At 48.2% G+C, this 20,362-nt stretch overlaps 2 protein-coding genes across 3 annotated transcripts; both read right to left on the reverse strand.

Annotated features, from left to right (window-relative positions):
- Positions 1-229: 229 nt before the first annotated feature.
- Positions 230-5,121, reverse strand: LOC120585019 (oviduct-specific glycoprotein-like). 2 transcript variants are annotated; one of them, XM_039841184.1, is made up of 4 exons: positions 4,986-5,121; positions 2,603-2,700; positions 1,143-1,315; positions 230-394 (listed from the first exon to the last, which is right to left on the reverse strand). In XM_039841184.1, exons 1-4 carry the CDS (start codon positions 4,989-4,991, stop codon positions 324-326), a joined length of 348 nt encoding a protein of 115 aa, XP_039697118.1. In that variant the 5' UTR covers positions 4,992-5,121; the 3' UTR covers positions 230-323. The 2 variants fall into 2 exon arrangements, with proteins under 2 accessions (XP_039697118.1, XP_039697117.1); XM_039841183.1 differs by having other exon boundaries at positions 2,603-2,721.
- A 7,905-nt stretch (positions 5,122-13,026) lies between these two features.
- On the reverse strand, positions 13,027-20,333 carry WDR77 (WD repeat domain 77). The gene is made up of 10 exons (XM_039841185.1): positions 20,081-20,333; positions 19,646-19,831; positions 18,539-18,680; positions 18,201-18,250; positions 16,982-17,052; positions 16,789-16,843; positions 16,240-16,311; positions 15,381-15,489; positions 14,797-14,865; positions 13,027-14,162 (listed from the first exon to the last, which is right to left on the reverse strand). Exons 1-10 carry the CDS (start codon positions 20,193-20,195, stop codon positions 14,003-14,005), a joined length of 1,029 nt encoding a protein of 342 aa, XP_039697119.1. The 5' UTR covers positions 20,196-20,333; the 3' UTR covers positions 13,027-14,002.
- Positions 20,334-20,362: the final 29 nt, after the last annotated feature.

Raw genomic sequence — 20,362 nt, forward strand, 5'->3', positions numbered from 1 at the left:
CTTTAAAAGTTCCATCAAAATCTCTTTGACCCATAATGTCCTTCAAGAACACTATTTCAACTATGCTGTGACTCATCACCATGCGTCACTGGATTAGCGGGAAAGCATCTCCACCAAGTCGGCACAGAGCAAGGATTGGAGAGACACTGACACCTCCATTACTACCTACGGCCAAGGCTTAGCCCTCCACCCCTCACCCCTACACACCTTGTGCCTTTGTACCGCTGTCCTCTGCCTTCCTATCTAGTCGTTTCTGTTCGTCAGGGTCCTACCTGTGCTTCAAAGCTCTCCTTGAAACCGACCAGCCACACGCCCTGTGTCTCCTAGTCTCTTCTCGTGTGCTTCACACTCCCTTGGGTCCACGTCTCTTTTCTCCGCTCGGTAGCAAGCTTTGCTGAGATGGGGATTAAGGAAGTAGGATTGGAGTAGAGGAAAAAGCATCTGTAGAGAGGATGTTTTGGAATCGTGTCAACATAATCTAGTAGTGGGGAGGGTGGGAGTCTGGGAGAGAGATGCAACGAGGCAGGCCGTGAGTGGTTAATGAGGGGTATGTGGTAGTGCGGAGGGGGAGAGGTTATACTGTTCTTTTACTTTTGCAAATGTTTGAAATTATACATGTTCCAAATATTCATTATTTTATTCAGGCCACATAGATAAGCCAGGATTGACTTTTATGACATTTAAGATTCTTTTAAGGGGTAAAATATCTGTCCCTCTTTTATTCAGATTCCACCCAGCCTCTCACCCTTTACCAAGAACTCAGATAACTTCCCCTGAAGAAAAAGAAAATGTCCCAGATGGTGAATTTCCCTTGTCCTGTCTCTGGCTGTCACCCTTGCCTTTACCCTTTGTCCTGCCTCTCGCCCAGGCTGCAGGTGAGAGAGGCCTAACCAATAGGAAGAGGTCTTTTTTCCTGTTATCTCATAATAACCCAAGAAGCCAGACTGCTTGATGTACTTCCCTGGAGATGCAGGTCCTATAGCTTCAGCCTGCAACCCATTCTTAGAGGTTTTGAGGAGGCGAAACATATATCCATAGGTGGGGAACCCCATGAGGAGCTACTCTGAGAGTGCTCCCAGCTTTCACCAGTAATCGATGGCATGTGCCTGCAAGTAAGAAGAACACGAATCCCTCTTCGTTACCAAGAGCCAATGGCCTGGGCTCAGGGGCAGATGTCTGGGCCACCTGAGACCTTTCCTTCTCTCGCTGAAGATTTGGGGTCTCCGGGCAGAGAGAACAGGGGCTGTTATGTCCTGCGACCTTTTCCCAGCTTCCATGTAAGTCATAAGACAAGGCATTGACAAAATCCAGGAGTCTGTAAAGGGCAAGAGGAGAAGATAGGAAAATCCTCAAGTCAGATCATCACAGTGCTAGCTAACTAGCTGTGCATCGGTCACCCAGGCTTCCCTACTATTTCTACCCGTGGGGCCCGCCCAAGCTGTGCCGTCCACTTGAGACGCTGCCCCTGGAACAAAGTGCTGGTTAGGGACAGCTGTGCCTCTGGATCTATGCCATCCTGAGAGTATCCATGGAAACCAGCAGGAGTCAAACAAGAAAACAAATGTTCCCAGGCCTGATACAAGTGCTAACAGAGGTCTGCAAAAACCGTCGGGAGTAAAGCAGTGCTGTCCCATGGCGGTAGAAGAGCTTCCGTCTTTCTACCATTTAAGAAAGCATTAAAACTCGTCTCATCCGGAAAGCTGTCACCACGACGAAGTATGACTGAGCACTTGCCAGGTCACATGTATAAGGGTTTACATGAATTATGTAATTTAATTTCCATCTGGCCAGTACCCTAAGTACAAATGTCTCCACTTTAAAGTTGTAGAAACTGAGCCTCAGACGGGTTAACTAATCTGCCTAAGGTCGCCCAGCTGGGTGAAGGTAGGCCTCCCTCAGTCCTGCATGGCTGTCGCACCAAGATCAACACCAACAAACACCAACACCAACACTAACACCAACACCAACACTGACAACAACACCGATGAGCCGCGCTCGCCTGGGCCACTCTTCTTCCCACCCACGTTGAAGCCACTCCCCCGTGGAACCACACACAGAAACACCCCGGCCTCTCTTTGGTTCTGCATCTGCCTCAGTTTCCTCATCTGCAAATACTAGATTCTTGACGACTGAGCAAATTAGTTCAGAGCCGGCCTGTCCAGAAAGAGTTCTGAGCTATTCTCTGTCTGGCTTCATAATGTTTGCATGAAGACATGTGCTCTGAAAGCTGCGCCTGACTGGGCATTCCTGTTTGGGGTTTTGTGGCAGTGGTTGGTGATTCGGCTGCCTCTCTGATGCCAGCCATCTGCTGCACAGCGAACATCCACGGCCGAACTCCAGATGGCAGAGGCCAGGCCCACGGCCCTCTCTCCAGGATAATGTGGTGGCTGGTGCTACATCACCTCCCTCTGATTTCCTAAAGGAGGCCTGCGGTCTAATGGGGCCGATCCTTGCTCCTGTCCCTCCACCCCCAAACTCGCAGGTGCACCACGGCAGGCACACGGGACAGCTCAAGGATAGCGCCTGGGCAGCTCTGGGGGTTTGAGCCCGAGATAGCTCCCTCCCTTCAGCGTGCTGACTCTCCAGGGCAGCACCCACTCACCTTTCCAGATGCATCATAAGCTGTTCGGATGATGTGCGGTCCCCAGAGACAGCAGCAGAGAGCAGCGGCCTTGGCCGTGAGCTGAGTGGTGCTTCCTTCTGGCAAGCAAACAGGAGCTGCTGGAAAGTGAGAGGCAGCCAGAGAACCAGACAAAACAGTCCAGAAAGAGCATCATCCAGGAAACCTTTATTTATGGGCCCCTTGAGCCAGGCTCTGGAAGCGTAAAGGTAAGTCAGACGCAGGCCCTGCCCACAGGCTTGTGAGAAAGGCAGACTTGAGCCAACATATCAAATGATTTAACAGAGAAGTGCAGGCCAGCAGGGTCGGAGGCACGAGGATGCAGGCTCCCTGCCTGCCCGCGGGGGTCCAGGAAGCCGCACAGAGAAGGCCTCACCCAGAAGGGCTGGAGCAAGACCTGGATACGACCGAGAGAAAGAGCCACCGAAGGCCACCTGCTCAGCATTCCTTGGCTTAACCCCCCTAGGGTGATGGCAGTGGAGGAACCTCTGTGACTGCTCGCCTGCTCTCGCCTCCCGCCACATGCCCGTCCTATGCCACGAGCCCAGACACGATATGAGTAGAGTTCTTTCCAGATTCTGGAGCTGCCAGGCTGGCCACACTTCAGTTAAGAAGAGAAAAGTCCACAGGTCACGCGTGGGGCTGCCTCGTAGTCCAGGGTACGAGAAGCAGAGGTCCACACCATCAAAGCTTATGTCCTCAGGAGGGTGAGGACTGAATCGATAAGCCTTTCCCGGTGGGCGAGTGTGGACAGCATAGTGGTGAACCGGCAGGGGCGAGGCAAGGAGAACCAGACCTCCAGACAGGCCCCTTGGTCCCCGGCCCTGTGGAGGCCAGGGATGTGACTGGAGGTAAGGAAGGCAGGTCTTTGAAATTCGAATTTTCTTAAAAGCCCCTCCCAGCACCAGGGGCTAAACAGTGAGGAATGAGGAATTCAAGCAGCAGGAAAGCATTTGTAAACCTCAGCCTGCCCCAGGCCACACAGCACTGGGGAGCAGCTCGCACAAAAACAGCGCCAGCCTGGGATGGGAGGGGCTCAGTCCAGCTCAGCCGCCTAAAACGTGGTGCCACTGGCCGGCGCTTTGCCTCTCTGCTGTTGGCTCAGGGGACTGCTCAGCCCCTGCCGACCTGTCCCAGCACTGACATTCTTCCCCTGACTGGATTGGGGGACAGAAACTGAGTCAAGGGCCAGAATTTCCGCAAAGATCTATGAGCTTCTCTGGGTCCGGGCTGCAAAACTTGGCACCAGAGACTCCAGGTCTGACAGGGGTTCTGGTCTCTGATCTTTTGTTCATTGGCTATTTGACTTTTCTTTCCTATTTTTTCTACACTTTTTTTCCCACAGCGAAAACACTATTGGAAACTTCTAACTTATTGGTGTTGAACTTGAAACAATTCTGGGCTAGTCCTGTATGCAATGATTAGCAACTTAGTCGGATTCAGAGTTAGGCAGGCCTGGGTCCACGATCTGTTTGCTACCTCCCAGCTGGGTGACCTCTGAGGAACACCTGCACAAAATAAGGCAAATTCCTTAATACCTCTCGCTCTTGGCTTTCTATTTCTAAAAATATGAAACATGAACAACCACTCTGTAAAGTCTCTTCTGAGTAATCATGAGGTGACGTGTGCAAAGCCTCTAGCCCAGCACCTGGCACACAACGAGTCTTCAAAAAGTGGTCACAGAGGGAGAGGTGAGACCTGGAGTGGACAGAGCCAGTTCCCACCAACACCCAAGTCCTCCCTCCGTTGCACAGGAGGTCCTGTACCAGCTCAACGCCGCACACTCCCAGGCAGCCATGTCACCCTCTCTAGCAGCTCATTGCCTAAGGCGAGGAGGCAGGTGTGGCCTCTGTCCCTGACCTCAGCTGTGAAATTGGGGAAATGCTTCTCCAGAGAACAGGAAGGCAGTTTTTCATTTCCACATCGCCCTGAGGAGGGTAATGCGCTAGTAAAACAGTCAGCATGTGTTGGATCGGAGTCACTGCCGAGGGGCAAAGCTTCGCATTTTATTTATGTTACTTCCTTTCCTCCCACACAGCCCTTTGTGGTTGATATCACCAGCTCCATTTATAAAGTGAGGAAACCCAGGCCCGTGAGCTTTGGGGTTTATTCTTGTCCTAAACAACTGTGAGCACCCCATTTTGTCCCTTATTTCCCCCCTACTCCCTTTTTTACCACCTGTGGGAACTTCGGTGGAGAGGCCGGGGGAGCCCTTGAATCCAGCGCCAGGTCAGGACTCAGGGAGATGCCTGCACGAGCTTTTCTCCCCACGGCCAAGCTGGCTTCTCCACTCCATGCCCCTGCCTCCCACCATCACCCCCCCACCCACATACACAGCGAGAAGATGGTTACAGCAAAGTCTCACCTCCATGTGCCAAAGTTCCAACCCCCTATGGAGAGCAGTTTTCAGCTCCCTGTTCCTATGATGTGGGGGAGAAAGAGAGAGTTGGTAAGCTGGGTCCCGCCCCAATGGGCAGCTGCAGTCACCATTGTTTTTGCTGCATTCATTTGGGGAACAATGAGAAGATACAGGGGAAGTGAAAGGGCCGGCGGAGGGAAGGAGAGAGCAGCGCAGAGCACAAGAAAGGGGAAGGAAGGGAAAGAGAGGAGAGCGATGGAGCCACAGGCATCCCCCGGGATGCCCCAGGCCGTCCGAAGTCCACCAAAGTCTCTCCCCCTCCCCTGTGCTCCCGTGAAAAGGAAAAGCAGAAAGGGGCCTGAAATATTTCTCTTCACACATTTTCTTAGTCAGAAATATTTATCGAGCAATTACTATGTGCCATTGACAGCTTTAGGTGCTTGAGATAAAACACTGAGCAAGACAGACACGCTCTTCCCTGCTCTTAGGGAGCCCATGAGCCAGTGACAATGGGGTTTCCGCCCTGGCCATCTATAACCGTGCAGCGACAGGCCTCCCTTTGGACAGAGAGAGAACCCAGGAGTTCTGGAGAAAGGAGTACTCAGAGAAGCACTCTCTGCGAGCCAGCCCAACCCTGGGCACTACCCGGCCACGGGCACAAAGAGATACGGCCCCTTCCCTAGGGGGGCTCAACGCCTGGGAGTTGCAGGTGACACATGGCAATAAAAATGCTAGCGTTCATGAAGCATTTGTGACATGCAGACCCTCTCTGAAGCACTTTCACAGAATTAATGGATCAAATTTTCACACTGGGCTTAGAGGGTGAGTTGGGGGTTGCCAGGCATGAAGAGCAGGAAGGACGTTCCAGGCAGAGGCAACGGCACCCACAAGGCAAGGGGACAAGACCGAGCTCAGCGAGTAGTTCCCTCATCGGGAAGTTCCCGAGTCAGGGGAGCTCCGCAGCCCGCCTCAGAGGAAGCTAGCACCTGAAGACTCGGAGGGAAGTTGACGAGCAACAGGAGAAAAGACTTAATTCTTCTCCCTCTGTAATATCTGAAAATATGACCACCATGTCCAGTACGAACACACCTCTCCTTGAGCTTGTTGAACTCTGGGTAGAGAATTCTCTCATGCTGTAAAAGCTTAGAAACAATCTGGTCGTTACGCACTGAGGCAGAGGCAAATACCAGGCGGGTACAGAGAAAGGGGGGCCGGGTCACCTGGCTAGATCCAGGCAGGGCTGGGTCGACCGTGTGCCCATCTGGTGAAATAACACGCCAGTCTGTGGGCAGCACCTGGCAGGGGAGAGCATGCATTAGTTGGCAGAGACCAAGGAAGGAGATGGAATTCAGCTTCTGCAGAGCAGTGTAGACACAGCCCGAGAGGCCAGGCCACTGTAAAAGGCCCCCGGCACCCCCCCCCCCCACACACAGACACACATCCCAAACTACACTAACATCCGGTCCTCCCCCACTGCTGAGGTCCCAGAGGACGAGAATCCTCAGGTCTGGATCCCAGCACACAGGGAGCGACACAAACAGCAGGTGACAGAGCATCTCTGCTGAACGGTGCTGGATCAGTGACCTCTGACATCGGAGCCAGAGCAGGGTGCGAGTGCAGGGGACGCGCAGTGAGGAGCACGCCTCAGCCGGGGAGCCTCCTCCTCTCTGGAGAGAAGGACACGACCCCCTCCACAGGGTGGTGCCTCAGCACAAGAACCAGCCCCGCAGGGAACAGCAAGGAATCACACGGATTCACACGCCTGCCCAGAGGGACTCGCCCCGCACACACTCGGGTCCTCCAGTGCCCCCAGCCACTCGGCGCCACAACCAGATGAAGAGGCGCAAATGGAGACACACGCACTTTCACTGGTTTCCTCTTCTCTAAGTTGAGCCAGTGGAGCCGGGTCTATCTAAGCTCCTTTTTGCTTCAATAAACACCTCGTGTATACACACATGCTGTGCACAGGGCCAACGATGACTTTCAGAAGTCCCAGAAGATGCTCCAGGCCAGTGGTTCCCAACTCTTCAAATTTAAGAGTAGTGCCATCTTCCTGCAGAGATTCTGATTTCTTTGGTCTGAGGGGGAAACCAGGCCGGGTTTACTGCGCAGCCAAGTTTGAAAACCACTGCTTCGATCACTCTTCCCTGGGCTCCTCTGGCCCTCACTGTGTCCCATCCCACCTCTACCCAATCCGGGCCACCTGAAGCCCCGCTGCTTCTCAGACACCAGAGATATGACAAACTTAGGAAGCCTGATATCCCATGGACTGAGTGACACCATAAAGGCTGGAACCTGCCATGCTCACCACCCCGCAGTAGCAGCCTCCCCATCTCCGTGGCCGGAAGGCTGCAAGGCTAGAGCTCAGGCCCCTTTATATGAACTTCCCTGGGACAATCCAGGAAAGCACTGGGGCAGCCACACCACACACGCGTGCATAGCCAGGGATCGTGATTAACGGGCTGCTGCCCCAGAGTCACAGTGACCTCCGTCTCTAGCAAAGCCACAACTCTCAGAGTCAGCAAAGCCACAGCTCTGTCTGGCACTGGCATGGAGTGGGCATCCGTCTCGGGCCATGGTGAAGCCAGGGCCGTGCTCAGCCCCTCTTCCTAGTATTCAGCCCTGATTATGAGAAGAAACACTGTGAGAGCAGTAATTCTATTGTTATAAGAATATTGGTTAGGGAACCAGTGTCATATGAAGTTTAAAAGCCCACAGTTTGGACTCAGGTGGGCCACAGTTTGCAACTCAGTATCGCCAACTAGAAGTTTCTTGGGCGAGTTACTTAGCGTTTGGAGCTTCAGCTTTTACACTTGTAAAATGAAAATAATAGCTTGTACTTAACTTCATAGGGTTGTATAGGAACTAAAGAGAAAATGTATGAGGGTCAAGTCAGTTCTTTGTAGATAATAAGAGCTCAGTGAATAGTAGCTGTTATTAGCGATGCCAAGACAGTTGCCCAGCAGGCAGTCACCAGGCAGGTGATGAAAATGGATGAAGGGAACACAACAAAATAGCTCTCTCTCCACTTTATTAGAGGAATAACAGTTCAAGCCCAATGGTGCATATCCGCTAACACAGAGCCAAGAAATAGAAGAGACTGGTGTAAACGGGAATATCATTCTGAGTAGCTGCTAATCGTTGCCATGCAGAGAAATAGACCCAATGTTGGAAGATTCTTTGATTTCTCAAGAGAAGACAAAAACCTGAATTGAGTCAATCTATGAGTCGACAATGTTTTAGCCAGCACATGAGTCAATGGTGAGAATGGACCTGGGAATACAATGAATACAATGCTGGATACCTGAGAGCCAACTTTAAAAAATACAACAACAATATGAAGGATAAACGAAATAGGTCCATGGCCAAATGCTTCTATGATGCATCAGTTTCCCTTTTTGGCTACAGAAGATCTCAGACCATGGGTGGGTCCTATATTTTAGGGTCTGAATCTTTATCATGGAGGACCAGAAACCAGATGTTCTCAGTGTATCCAATATGCCCATCCTTCCAAAGATAGATGCTGCTCACATAATAATCCACATGTCACCAGGGTAGTAACCAGGTGTCAGTACAATAAATGACATGGGGAAATAACCATGACTCATGGTTGAATTTGCTTCACATCCAGTGTGCAGAAACCAGGAAAATCAACTTTTTAAAAATTAGCAGATTGCTTAAATATCATGGAATAAAAACAATAATGGTATCAAAGGTTTAGGGTGAGGATATTTCACTGAAACTGCGGAAACCTGATGGACGGTCTACCTAACAGAGACTGTTTCTATTTGTTCATCCATCTTTGCCTTCCTTTATATATTCAATAAATATTCCTTGAGCATGTGCCAGGCCCTGCTTGGCACTCTAGACATAACGGCAATCAAGACAGTTTCTGCACTCAAGGAGCTTCTAGTCTGGTGAGCATATCGATTACATCCCAAAGAGCTAGAGCGTGTTTCTTTCTCTTGTCTCTCTTGGATGAGTGCAGTGGGGAAAACGAGTTTTGTTGCCAAACAGACTTGAGTTCCAGTTCCTGCTCTGTGCCGTCACTGGGGCCACTTGAGCCCCATCTGCATGCTAGACGTCACCCTCCATTCCTTAAGCTAATATTAGCCTGAATCAGGAGACACTTACGCCTCCTGAGAGTGACACTGGATCGGGCTTGGCAATGACTTGCATCATTGGTTAGATTTCCCCTGGTGTGGTTTCTAACTCTAATGGCTACACTCTTACTTGTTTCCCAATTTCAAACCCACATGCCCTAATTCTTTTTACTGGGTCTCTGCTCTGATTTCTCTTCCTGCTCTATATATGATAGGCGCTACAGTTGTCTTCCAGGGCCTGGGTTCTGTCTCAGTCTTGCCAGACTCCTGGGGCCTTACTGGCTGTCTTTTAAGACCTCCTCTGTGTGGAATGCCTGCCACACCTGACCCCACCCCCCCCTCGACCACCACCATATTCCACATCACTGAGATTTCCTACTAGGTATATGCCCTTCTCCCCAGACCCCTGCCAGGGGCATTAGCTATTAATGTGGTACTCATTACAGAGCCAAATTTGCCTATCGATCTGAACTTCGTTTATCTGCACCCAGGTCAGTCCTCCAGGCTCCTATTCTGCCTCCGCTGGCAAGGCTAGATCTCAGACCTAACTTTTCTGTACCTGCAAAAGTGACTGATAATGCTGAGAATGCCAAGATATAACAATAGATGCCCAGGAATGACCTCTGTTCCATTCAGGGATGACCGTGCCAAAGAGTTGGTGACTATGACTCTATGTGTACAGCAGAGGATGGATAGGAAGATGCTGAATGAGACTCATGTTGAAAATCGGTGTGCCATGTTGCTCTGTTCTCAATCCTTCTCCTTGAGCTCTCGCTGTCAAAAAATATGACCATTGCTTTTTATTTTTACACACCCACCAGATACTTAAAAATACTCCTCCCTAGTGCTTAGCCTATTCTCATGAAATGAGAAAAGACATTTACAAATGTCTTGTAGTTGGCTTACTGAACACCGCAGTGCAACCCCTTCCGTATTTATGACACTCAGATAGACGAAGGCAAGACCATAGATGTGAAGTACTTTGGTTTTAACGAAGCATTTGACCAAATTCTTTGTAACACCCATGAGGACAACTGGAAGAGTACGACCTGAGCAAAAATCAATTGGTCGCATCATATAAGAAAACAAAGAATGTTGACTACAGAGCAATGTAAACTTCAAAGTCTCACCACATCTTTAAAATGTAGTAGACCAGAGCATTATTTCTCAATATTTGATATAAAAGATAATTTTTGATTGTGCTTTTAAAAATTTTAATGTTTATGTGTTTTAGTATGTATTGAAAATGTATATTATCCAAAAAACCATCCTTTCATAGATATTATTTATTTATTTTTATTATTTTTTCTCCTCTTTAATGCCCCCCCGCCCCACATTTCCACCCCTGACCTATGCATGTTGCCATCTCTCCTTAAGAACTGAATCTCTGAAGGCGGGGTGTCTCCTCCCACATGCTTGCCGCGTGCACCCGGGGCCAGGCGCACCTGGGGTATGGCCTGTGGCTCCACCTGGGCTGTGAATCCAGGACCTTCTGCGTGTAAAACAGAAATGCTAACCACTACCCTATGGAGCCACGCCTCATAGATATTATTTAAGTTTAAAAATGGAGGCAGTTCAAAAAAGAATATTTTAATAAAGTAATAGAGGTAAGTACTATGTCCAAACAAGCTTCCTTAATTTTAGTGTGAGGCCCCAGCTGAGGCTTACTAGTGAAGTGGAAAAGCTTAGTTTGAAACGGAAGTTCCTAATGCTTATAACATGGTGCCTCCTGAAGTGAAGAACTTAACCCGCTTCATGGGCCAGGTGAAAGGTCTACAGTCACTGAAGGGACTTTCAGTGGATGGCACTGGCTGGGCTCCCACCACAAAGTTAAAGGACATTGGGAATTAAACTCTTTATTTACTGATCTTTTGAATTGTAATGATCTACTCCATATTGAAGCTGCAGAATAAGTTGAGGGCTACATTAAACCATAAAAGGAGACTGTGAGATGAGGACTGTGTTGTCTAAGAGTCAGACCCTCCTCTCCTCTCCTGGCCTTCTCTCTTCCCTCTCTGGACTGTATTCGTCCTGTGACCATGTAATGAATAATGAAGAAGGAAAAACTCCATAATTGCCCATTTTTGATGGACAACCTGAGAAAATGTTTTGGGTCTAAGACTAGTCTGTTTACTTTTCCAAAACCATGCTGTATAGGCTGGCTGCTGTTCTTGAGGAATTTTAAGTAGCTCAAAATTGAGGCTAAAGCTTGCTTACCCTTTTAACGCATAAAATCAAGTTTCCTACAGAAGTAATCATAGTGGTGTGTTCAGTGAGACCCACAAATGGAGAGTAAGAAACTTGCTACAGTGATTGATCACAAATCCTCAGCTCCTTCCACATATGTTGGCTCTCCTTTGGTGCTCAAAAGCTTCCCCAGAGCACATCAAAATAGTCAGTGTGTCTTACTGAAAGTAATGTTTGTGCAAGCGTATTTTGAAACAAATCTTTTTTCTATTGCTTTAATTTGTAGATACAAAGTAATCAAGTCAAACAACTACTGAAATACAAAGAATATTTGTGCTGTCCAAATGTAACAAGAATCTGCCTTTTGAAGATCTGAGCCCTTTACTTTTAAGTCTGGATGTGGCAAGAAAGTCTTGGAATCCTCTGAAGGGCCCCGATTCCCTGCCCTTCCTGACATGCGGCTCAGAGACGTGGCTGGGAGACCAGAGCAGTCAGAGCTTGGGTGATTTGCTGCTGCAATGATTGTGAACCAGGGAGTAATGCCTGTACAGCTGTTTATTAAAGAACTGGCCTCCTGCTGTCCAGCAGGGCAGGAGAGATACCTCTGGCATCAGCCCAGTGTCGCTGGTGCCAGCTGTACTCGAGCCTTCATGTGTTTGTTGTGACCTGAGCAGCAGTGGGACATAGTGGGTCAGGTGAATGGACTTCAGAGTAACAACGAAGATAGGGAAATGGGCTTACTCCAGCGTTCAGACACTTGAACCAGTGAAATTAAATGTGTTGTTTTAAACACACAAAATAAAATGAGCCCGTTCCCACCTGTCAATCACCAAGTCCATATTCATATGACTATTCTCAAGCCAAAGACCTAGTGAATAACTTGGCATGCAGTACTACATTTCTCATTATTTTGAGGTCACTTTCTGTGTTGTGCAATCTTTTTTGGTCACAATTCAACCAAAACTGTGGTCATTCCTATTGTGACTTTGATTAGGTCTGCAAATGTCTTGGCAAAAAATAAATGTGGGTTTCTCATCAGCACAGATCTGAATCCGAACCAACATTTTTTACAGTAATGTGGTTCTTCAAAAACTGTTTTCCTTCTTTGATGTCATTTTAACCACCTTGACACATACATACATTTCCGTGGATTGTTATTTCTTCTACTGAGTTTTCTCTCTGTCATTCTAAGTCCACAAGGAATAGGGCTATGCAAATTCAATACCCACCCCGCATTGCCTCTAAATCATCATAGATTTGAAGCTTTTACCTCCTGGAAGAACCTACATTTCTACCCACGCACTCTGTACTCTCGCAGGAACTTATAGTTAGGAACAGGGAGGGCCTTATTCCTACATCACCCCAAGTGCCGCAGACTAGATGGCCACAAATTCCCATTTTACTCGAGGGTAATTTTGAGAACAGAGCTCATGCTTGGCAAGGGTGAAACGTGGAAGCTTTAATCATAAATCTTGTCCATGTTCCTTCAAATTGTCCAAGTTTCATGTGATTTTAGCTAAACTAAACTTGTAAAGCACAAAAGTACATGACTTCTAACTGGCAGTAACCAGTCCACAAACCCAATTAACCGAACATTCACCTTAAGTTCCAACTAGCTACTCTGGGGAGCTAGGGAAGCTAAAATAATAAAATGATAATAATAAAAAAATAATAATAATAAAAATAATAAGCCCTAAGACTGACACTCTAACAACTCATCTAGGTGAAATATGTCTAACTGCACATAACACACACGGTTCAAAAGACAGACCAAAAAAGCCTAAATGTTTTATTTCATTAGTCAGTATTTCTGATTCTCAATCTGATCCTGCAATTTAAAAATCTTCAGAGTCCAAAAAGGAGCATTCAGACTTCCTATGTCCACAGAAAGGGGCCCAGAGGCAGGAGAGGTCAGGCCCCAGGCTGCTTTCAGATAGGAAAAGTGACAAGATATTTCTCTGCAAGTCTGTCAGTTTTTAACTTAACTGCTCTGAAGTGCTCCACCATCCCCAAACTTGTTTCTATGGCATCTATGACCAAAAAACACTCCTCTCTCACATACACGACTCTGGGTATCGGGGGTCGAGCATTACACAGGCACCAGCCAAACCTTTCATTCTGCCAGAACATGGATTTCAGACTCAGTTTAATGGCAAGGTGTGCAGAACTGTGGGGAGGGTGTCCTGGCTCTTCCTCGAGGTGAGCTGGGCTGGATTTTTGTGAGTGGAAGCATTGCCACCTATGATGAAGGTGAATATAGCTCTATAAAATATTAAGTTGCTTCTATTTCTATGAGCAGTATATGAGCTGCTTCCTAGAATCCAGAAGTGCCTACATCTCATACCTCATCCAGACATAGCCGATTCCTCATGCACTGCTACCTGGGGAGCATAAAACCCTTCTGTGGACTTTTTTAGGGGGACAGTCTGTGGGGAGGGGGGTGTGGATAGGCCTTGGGAACGATGTAGGATGGATTTTTTATCTCCTCATCAAAAACTATGTTATCTACACACACACTCATACATACATATCTATTTTTAAGAAAGTTTTTTTTCCCTATGACTACAGGACTGCAGAATCCGCCACCCCCAGGCCGAGCGACGTGCCCGGTGGCCACACGGATCTGGAGTATGGACACGCAGCGTAAGGCTCCTGCGCCGTCTCACGAACTGCGAGGGCAGCGGCAAAGCGACTGGCCGCTCACGGGGATTTGTTTTTTGTCTTAAATCCAAGCTACTCAGCAACACTGTTAGGTCCTGGGGCTGGGAGAGGCTCTGTGGGCACGATGTGATGGATGACCTGATGGTCCCAGCCCACTGTGGTAAGGAGGGAGGGACTGAGCGGGGACCAAGTAGCATCTCTCACAAAGTCTCTATGGGCTCGGCTTCTAAACCTAGAAGAGAGAAAAAGTTTGGGCACAGTAAGGGACAAGACAAAAAAGTGACTTAGAGAAGAAAGAGAACTCAACACATCCAGGGCACACTTTTTGGATGTGTTACATACACTTCACCAAATGTGTGGCCTTGTCACCAGGAGAGCAGCGCAGCTACGCAAAGGATTTCTTCTAAGAAATCATCTAATACACAAAGGAATCATCTAATCCACTGCCCTACTTTCAGAGATGAAGAAGTGGTGACCAGAGCAAGGGCAGTGATATGGGTGAGCGGAGATCAGACAGAAATCATGGTAAAGAAGGAAGTACAATTCAGATCATCTGTCTGATGCCTTTCATCCTGTAACAGGTTGCCCTTCACGTCTGTGGTTCTTTATGCACAAAAGGTAGGCTGTGCCCTCCTGGGAGACAGCTGGAATGCCGGACTTAGAAATTCCACCTGCCACCACGTTCCTCCTCTACCAAGGACAGAGCTGTTTGTGAGTCAGCCCCAGGGCCAGGGACATGGTCGACAGCCAGCCTGCTTCTATCACCAGTCCCCCTGAACGAGACAATGCACTTTCTGAAGAGAAGGACCCAGCCACCCATGCACCCCTCCCTGATTCCTGAGCACAGCCCTCCACTTCACACTTACACCTCGGAGAGGCCAGAGTCCAGCACAGCAAGAGAGCAGTCTTCACTGACAGAGGCCAGGAAAGGGACACTAGGAGGGGAAGGAGAGGGTTGTGAAAGGTAAAACCCACAGGTCCCAAGACAAACCCTGACTGGGCCGGCAACCAACCCCCACCCTAAAGTTACCCAGAGAAGGTGGCCTGATCCTTAATGCTTTGGGCTAAGGTCTGCCTACCACTCAAGTCCACATTCAAGGGAAGACAAGGAGGGCCAGGGTTAACAACCGTCCTGGCCATTAACCATCCCATCTAGTCCCTCCCTGTAGCTTCAGCAATAACCCAGAAACAGGCCTTCCCAATCACACAGTCCTAGAAGCCACGAGAGTCACTGTTTTGGGTGCTGAGCAGGGTGTTAGCCACTTGCAGAAAGAGACTGTACAACCTAAAAACAGACTACAGTCTTTGGAGAGCTTTGACATTCTGGAACCTCAGCTAGAGCAGGTCTGCTTCCAGGAGCTACCTAAGAGGCTATGCTTTGCCAGCAGAAGCATCTCCCCTTGCTGTGCCCATTCACATCTACCAGGCCCTTGATGACACAGAACATTACCTGTGTGGGGAGAACACCAGCCCCGTGACACACTGGGAGTGCACAGCTGAGCTGAGGGCGCAGCTCGCACTCTTTGTATCCACAAGGGAGACGGTCCCATTCTCATCACCTGCAGAAAGGAGGGCGCATCAGTGCTTAAGAGCATGGGCTTTGGGGTCAACCAGACCTGGATTTGAAGGCTAGTTCCTCAATTTAGACAAGTTAACCACGCTAAGCACCAGTTTCTTCTTTTGTAAAGTAAGAATAATTAGTCATCGGGTAGTTGTGAAAGTTAAATTAATGGATGATGTAGTTATTAATTTAAACACAAACTATGTCACCATATACACAGCCACAACCCCATGATAGCGCCACAACTATCCACAGTAGAACAGAATTCCCTACACAGGAAATACTCAGTTAACGTCATCGTTAGGTTCTGCGATTTTAAGCAAACTGACATAACAAAACCAATTGTACCACAGGCTAACTGGTTTAAACAAGAGTTAAGTTCCTATGGCTTCTCATCAATGTAACAAAACAACGTTGAATGAAATGACATTACTTGAGGACCTGCTGTACATAGTAATCCAATTGCTTTGTGGCCCACTGATTCCTAGCCATGCCCAGAAAGTAGGAGCCAGAACAAAACAATAAGGACTCGAATCTACTGGGAAAAAAATCATCATATTCCCCAAAGCTAAACCAAAAGCACTTTTGGGTCATCCCGTCTCCCCCGTCCCCCATTAGTACAGGCCATCTAGTGCCCGGGTGTGCTAACGGGACTGAGCAGCTGAAGCCTTGTGCATTAGGAGGGAGCACTCCTTCTTTCATCCTCCCCCTTCCCAGAGTCAGTGCGCAGTCTGGTGTGCTGCCATACCGAAGACAAAGACTTCACTCTGCTGAGGATGCCACGCCAGTGAGGTAGGAAGGTAGCCAGAGGCACTGCAGCCTGCAAAGGAGAGAAGAGGGGTCGGGAACATGACTCAGAGCCCAGCTCGGAGAAGCTTCTCAGATGAAGTCACTTTAAATCTCAGGAGCACCTTTATCTGGTTTCTCAAACCCCACTGAGGCAGTTGTGTCTTTATCCTTGACCCTCACTCATAACCTCCATTTATCCATCAGCCTCCTGCCCTTTCCAGGCATGAGTCACAGACAAGTGTCAAGCATAAAATATGAAGGTAACAACTCTGGTTCTTTTGTCCATCCATCCCAGAAATGTAAACTGCCCACCCAGGAACTGGCCCTTCCTCTTGGTACTTGCTGCACAAAATGACATCAGCAGAGCCTCACTGGGAAAGAAACAGTTATTGTCACTTATGTCACTGTGACTGGGCATCTGGCAACTCTGCCTCTGCCTCTGGCAAAGGAACGCCTCTTCCAGGTGGGGTCCTAGTACCACACTCCCACCACTGGCTCCCAGACTCACCCATCTGTGATGCTGGCTTGGGGCAGCGTGTATCCCAGAGTAAAATTCTACTATCCTAGAAACAGAGGAACAGAAAAAGGGCTTCTGAATCCAAAGAAGCAGTTGCCAGCTTGGAGGTCTCCACACTAGACTCTGGCCCAGCGAGTCTGAGTGTGGTTAGAGAGTGGGAAGGAAAGAAGAGGCTGCATCTCACCTCACTGCATGAAAGAAACACGGAGTCCTGGTGGGGAGAGGCAGCAACACAAGTGACCGGCCCAGAGTGAGCTGTAAAGGAGAGAGAAATTAGACAAAACCTAAAAGGAAATGTTGATGGAGTTATAAAACCGAAAAAAGATTTGGAAAAAATTAATTAGTAACGACAACAAAAGAGAAATTAGGGGCTGAGTAAGAGTAGTGAAGGAATTTACTGTTAAGACATCCTGGAATAGCAGTTTTCACATGGTAGGACACATGCCTACAGATAGTATACACAAACTTTCAAGGGAGTTCTGGACACTGAGAGTTTTAAGGGAATTCTTGAATGGTCTCTTTCCTAGAATTTATCTGAGAAGCTGCCTATAATTCGTCAGGGCCCCCTTTCCGCCTCTGCTTTCACAATCGCACTTCTCCCACTGCATAGAAAGAACGCACACCTCTCACCCATCCTAAACCCTCCCATGGTATGATGCTCAGGAGTATAAAAACCAAAGGTATAAAACAAAAGGGGCTTCTCCCTAAGAGCCAAAGAGCAAAAGGAAGAGCATCTGGGTAAAGTTCAGTGATGGGGGCTGGCAGAGAAAAGCACCTGGCCATTGAGTGAACCGCATGATCACTTAGCATCCACCTCTCTTAGCCACATGCATATTAACACTCTAGACATTATCTTCATGAAGATACAGTACATGAATATTCAAAAGTTCAAGACTCACAAGCCTCAGTATTTATACTTAAAGAATGCCAAGGATCTACTGTAAAAGGGTTTGAATGCTATGACAAGAAAATGGGATTTTAATCTGTAAGCCACAAGGGACCAAGGAAAGACCAAAGATTACGAGTGGAGAGATGAGATGGGTGCCACCGTCTGAAAGTCAATGGGAGCATAAGAAATGGGAAGGAAGGTCACTGACCAAATGGAAAGACTCAAAAGAACTTGGTGATCAGCGGACAATGGGAAAGCAGGAGGAGTGGAAGGAGGACTGAGTTTGAGCCTCAGGTGGCCAAGAAGGTGGTGAGGTCATCAACAGAAATAAGGAAATTAAGATAAGGGTAAGGGATGGACACTGGGGCCTGCCTATAGTTTGGAAAGAAAACTACCAGGCGGGAGAGCAAGGATCTGCTGCCCCTAATATCCACGCAAAGTTCAAAGAGCCCAAAGGGGAGACTACAGACATACAGCTAAGGCCAGAGCTGCAAAGGAAAGAACGGGCACTCACCCCGGTATGAATTCAGTACCATCTGCTCAGCAAGGTCCCACACCTTGATGCTAAGAAGCAAAAGGAAACAGATAATTTTCACGTACATTATCAACATAAAAATATGTGTTTCAACAAGAAATTTCCTTTAACTGACATGTCCTATGTTTCTGCCTACTGGGCTTCTGTTACCATCTATTTACAATGGATTGCAAAATCTCCAAGGAAGCTTTACGACATGTCATAATTAGTCACTACATTCTTATAATGATCCCAAGACTTTACTTAATGAGGCTAATAGGATAATAAAGACACCCAAAGGAGGCCAAGAGACAGGAGCAATGAGAACAAGGACCCACCAGAAGTCTTTGCTACCGCTGACGGCTTGTGTGCCAGAGCTCAGGACACTGACTGTAGACACTATGTCATCATGCTCGTACTTGCAGAACTTGCTGACAATGAGTGTCTCGTTCTCATCCAGCTCCCACAATTCAACAGCACCTGTTAGGGATGAGATGGAGGGTGAGGGAAATGAATGAACTTGGATTATATAGAGACAGTAATTCGCTTTTAGGATTCAAGTTGTCCATTGTCACTAAACTAACAAAATAAGTTATTCCTATAAAAGCAAAGTTCATATTAAAGGGTTTTGCTAACTTCCAAGCCATCTGGCTTTATACTAGCATTACCAGACAGGTAGGGAAGGCTTCTATAAAAAGCCAGGTAAAGATGGAATAGCTGGTAAAATCTATTACTCTGCTTCCAGTGAGAAAACATTGGAAAATAAGTTCCCAGGGAAAAAGATGAGGTCTCCACAATTGTTTGTGTAACACATAGTCCGGTGTGGTTAAACCTTCCCAATTATTATATATTTGTTGAACAATTTAAATAAATGTCTTACAGTCTTTAAAATTATGTTGAATAATTCAATGTCTTGCACAGTGACTGGTTAAGTACAACCTCCCCTTCTCAAAAGTTGTCTTGAACATGTAGTGTTCAACTGTCAGAGAGGCTCAATTTTTAATGTCCACATTTACCCTTCCATGCAATGCCTGCCAGCACCCAAATTCTGATTTTTTAAAAAATACCAAAGCCTCCACTGCTGAGCCTGACATTTAAAACAAAGAAAGTTGAATGAAGGCATTTAAGAAGAAAATAGAAAGAACTGGAAAGAGCACAGATTGGCTTCAGCACCATCTTTGAGATCAAGATTATCGTTGTTCTGGATTGGAGGGATACAGGGAAGGTTACATGAAAGAAAAATGGTTCCAGCCTATTTCTTAATTTTGTTGTGGATTTTGCTAGAAATTCCCACCAGGCAATTTAGAATCTTGGAAAAGCTATTTCCCACCTTGGGGACCAACATCCTCAAACTCCTCCAAAGTACTGAGTGGGGACATTAAAGATTGAACCAAGCCCGACGTGTACCCCTTGGCCTCCATTCCACCTATGGAAAAATGACTCACCTGAATCGGAAGCCACTAGGATAACTCTGTCCCCAACCCAAGTGAGGTCAGCCACTCCGGCCTCCGTCTGGACTCCAGCAGAGCAGAAGCCTTCGTTGGGGGCGGCACAAGGGTCTTTGAAAAGCCAGAGGGAGCCAGCCCAGCAGCGGCCGCTCAGGCTGGAGGCCCCAAGCAGGAGCGCCCCATCTAAGGGAGGTACAAGCTGTCAGAGGGTGAGGCTTTAAGGGCTCGTCTCCATGGCGACCGCACTGAAAACCACGCGGGCCGGGTCCGGATCTGAGCTCAGGAATACCAGGCAAGGTTAGGAACTGAGGTTAGCGACACAAGGCAGGGGTCAGGATGGCAGGCGGGGCGGGGCGGGCTGGAAAGATCAGTCCCGGGAATGGTCACCCCGAGCCGGGCGGAGGGAACCCCAGGCCCGTGATCTCAGCTCACCCGACCGGTACCGCGCAGCCTCCAACTGCCGCTCCATACATGCCGGTGCATTAGGGGGAAGATTCCACTCGCGGGCTGCGGGAGGCACTAGGGAAGGCGGGGTTTCCTTCCTCATCTCCACAGTTCCAATTCCAACCTAGACCTAAACTGAACGCCAGCGGGAGATGCAGCTCAGACAGTCCCCACGTGGTGTCCCTCTGGGTCTCCGCCCATCTAGACAGACAGGCACTCTACATCTCGCGAGAATTCCTTCTACGGTTCCATTCCGCTTTCCGGCTGCGG

The sequence above is a fragment of the Pteropus medius genome, unplaced genomic scaffold (genome assembly GCF_902729225.1).
Source record: "Pteropus medius unplaced genomic scaffold, Ma_sr-lr_union100, whole genome shotgun sequence".
Taxonomy (NCBI): Eukaryota; Metazoa; Chordata; class Mammalia; order Chiroptera; family Pteropodidae; genus Pteropus; species Pteropus medius.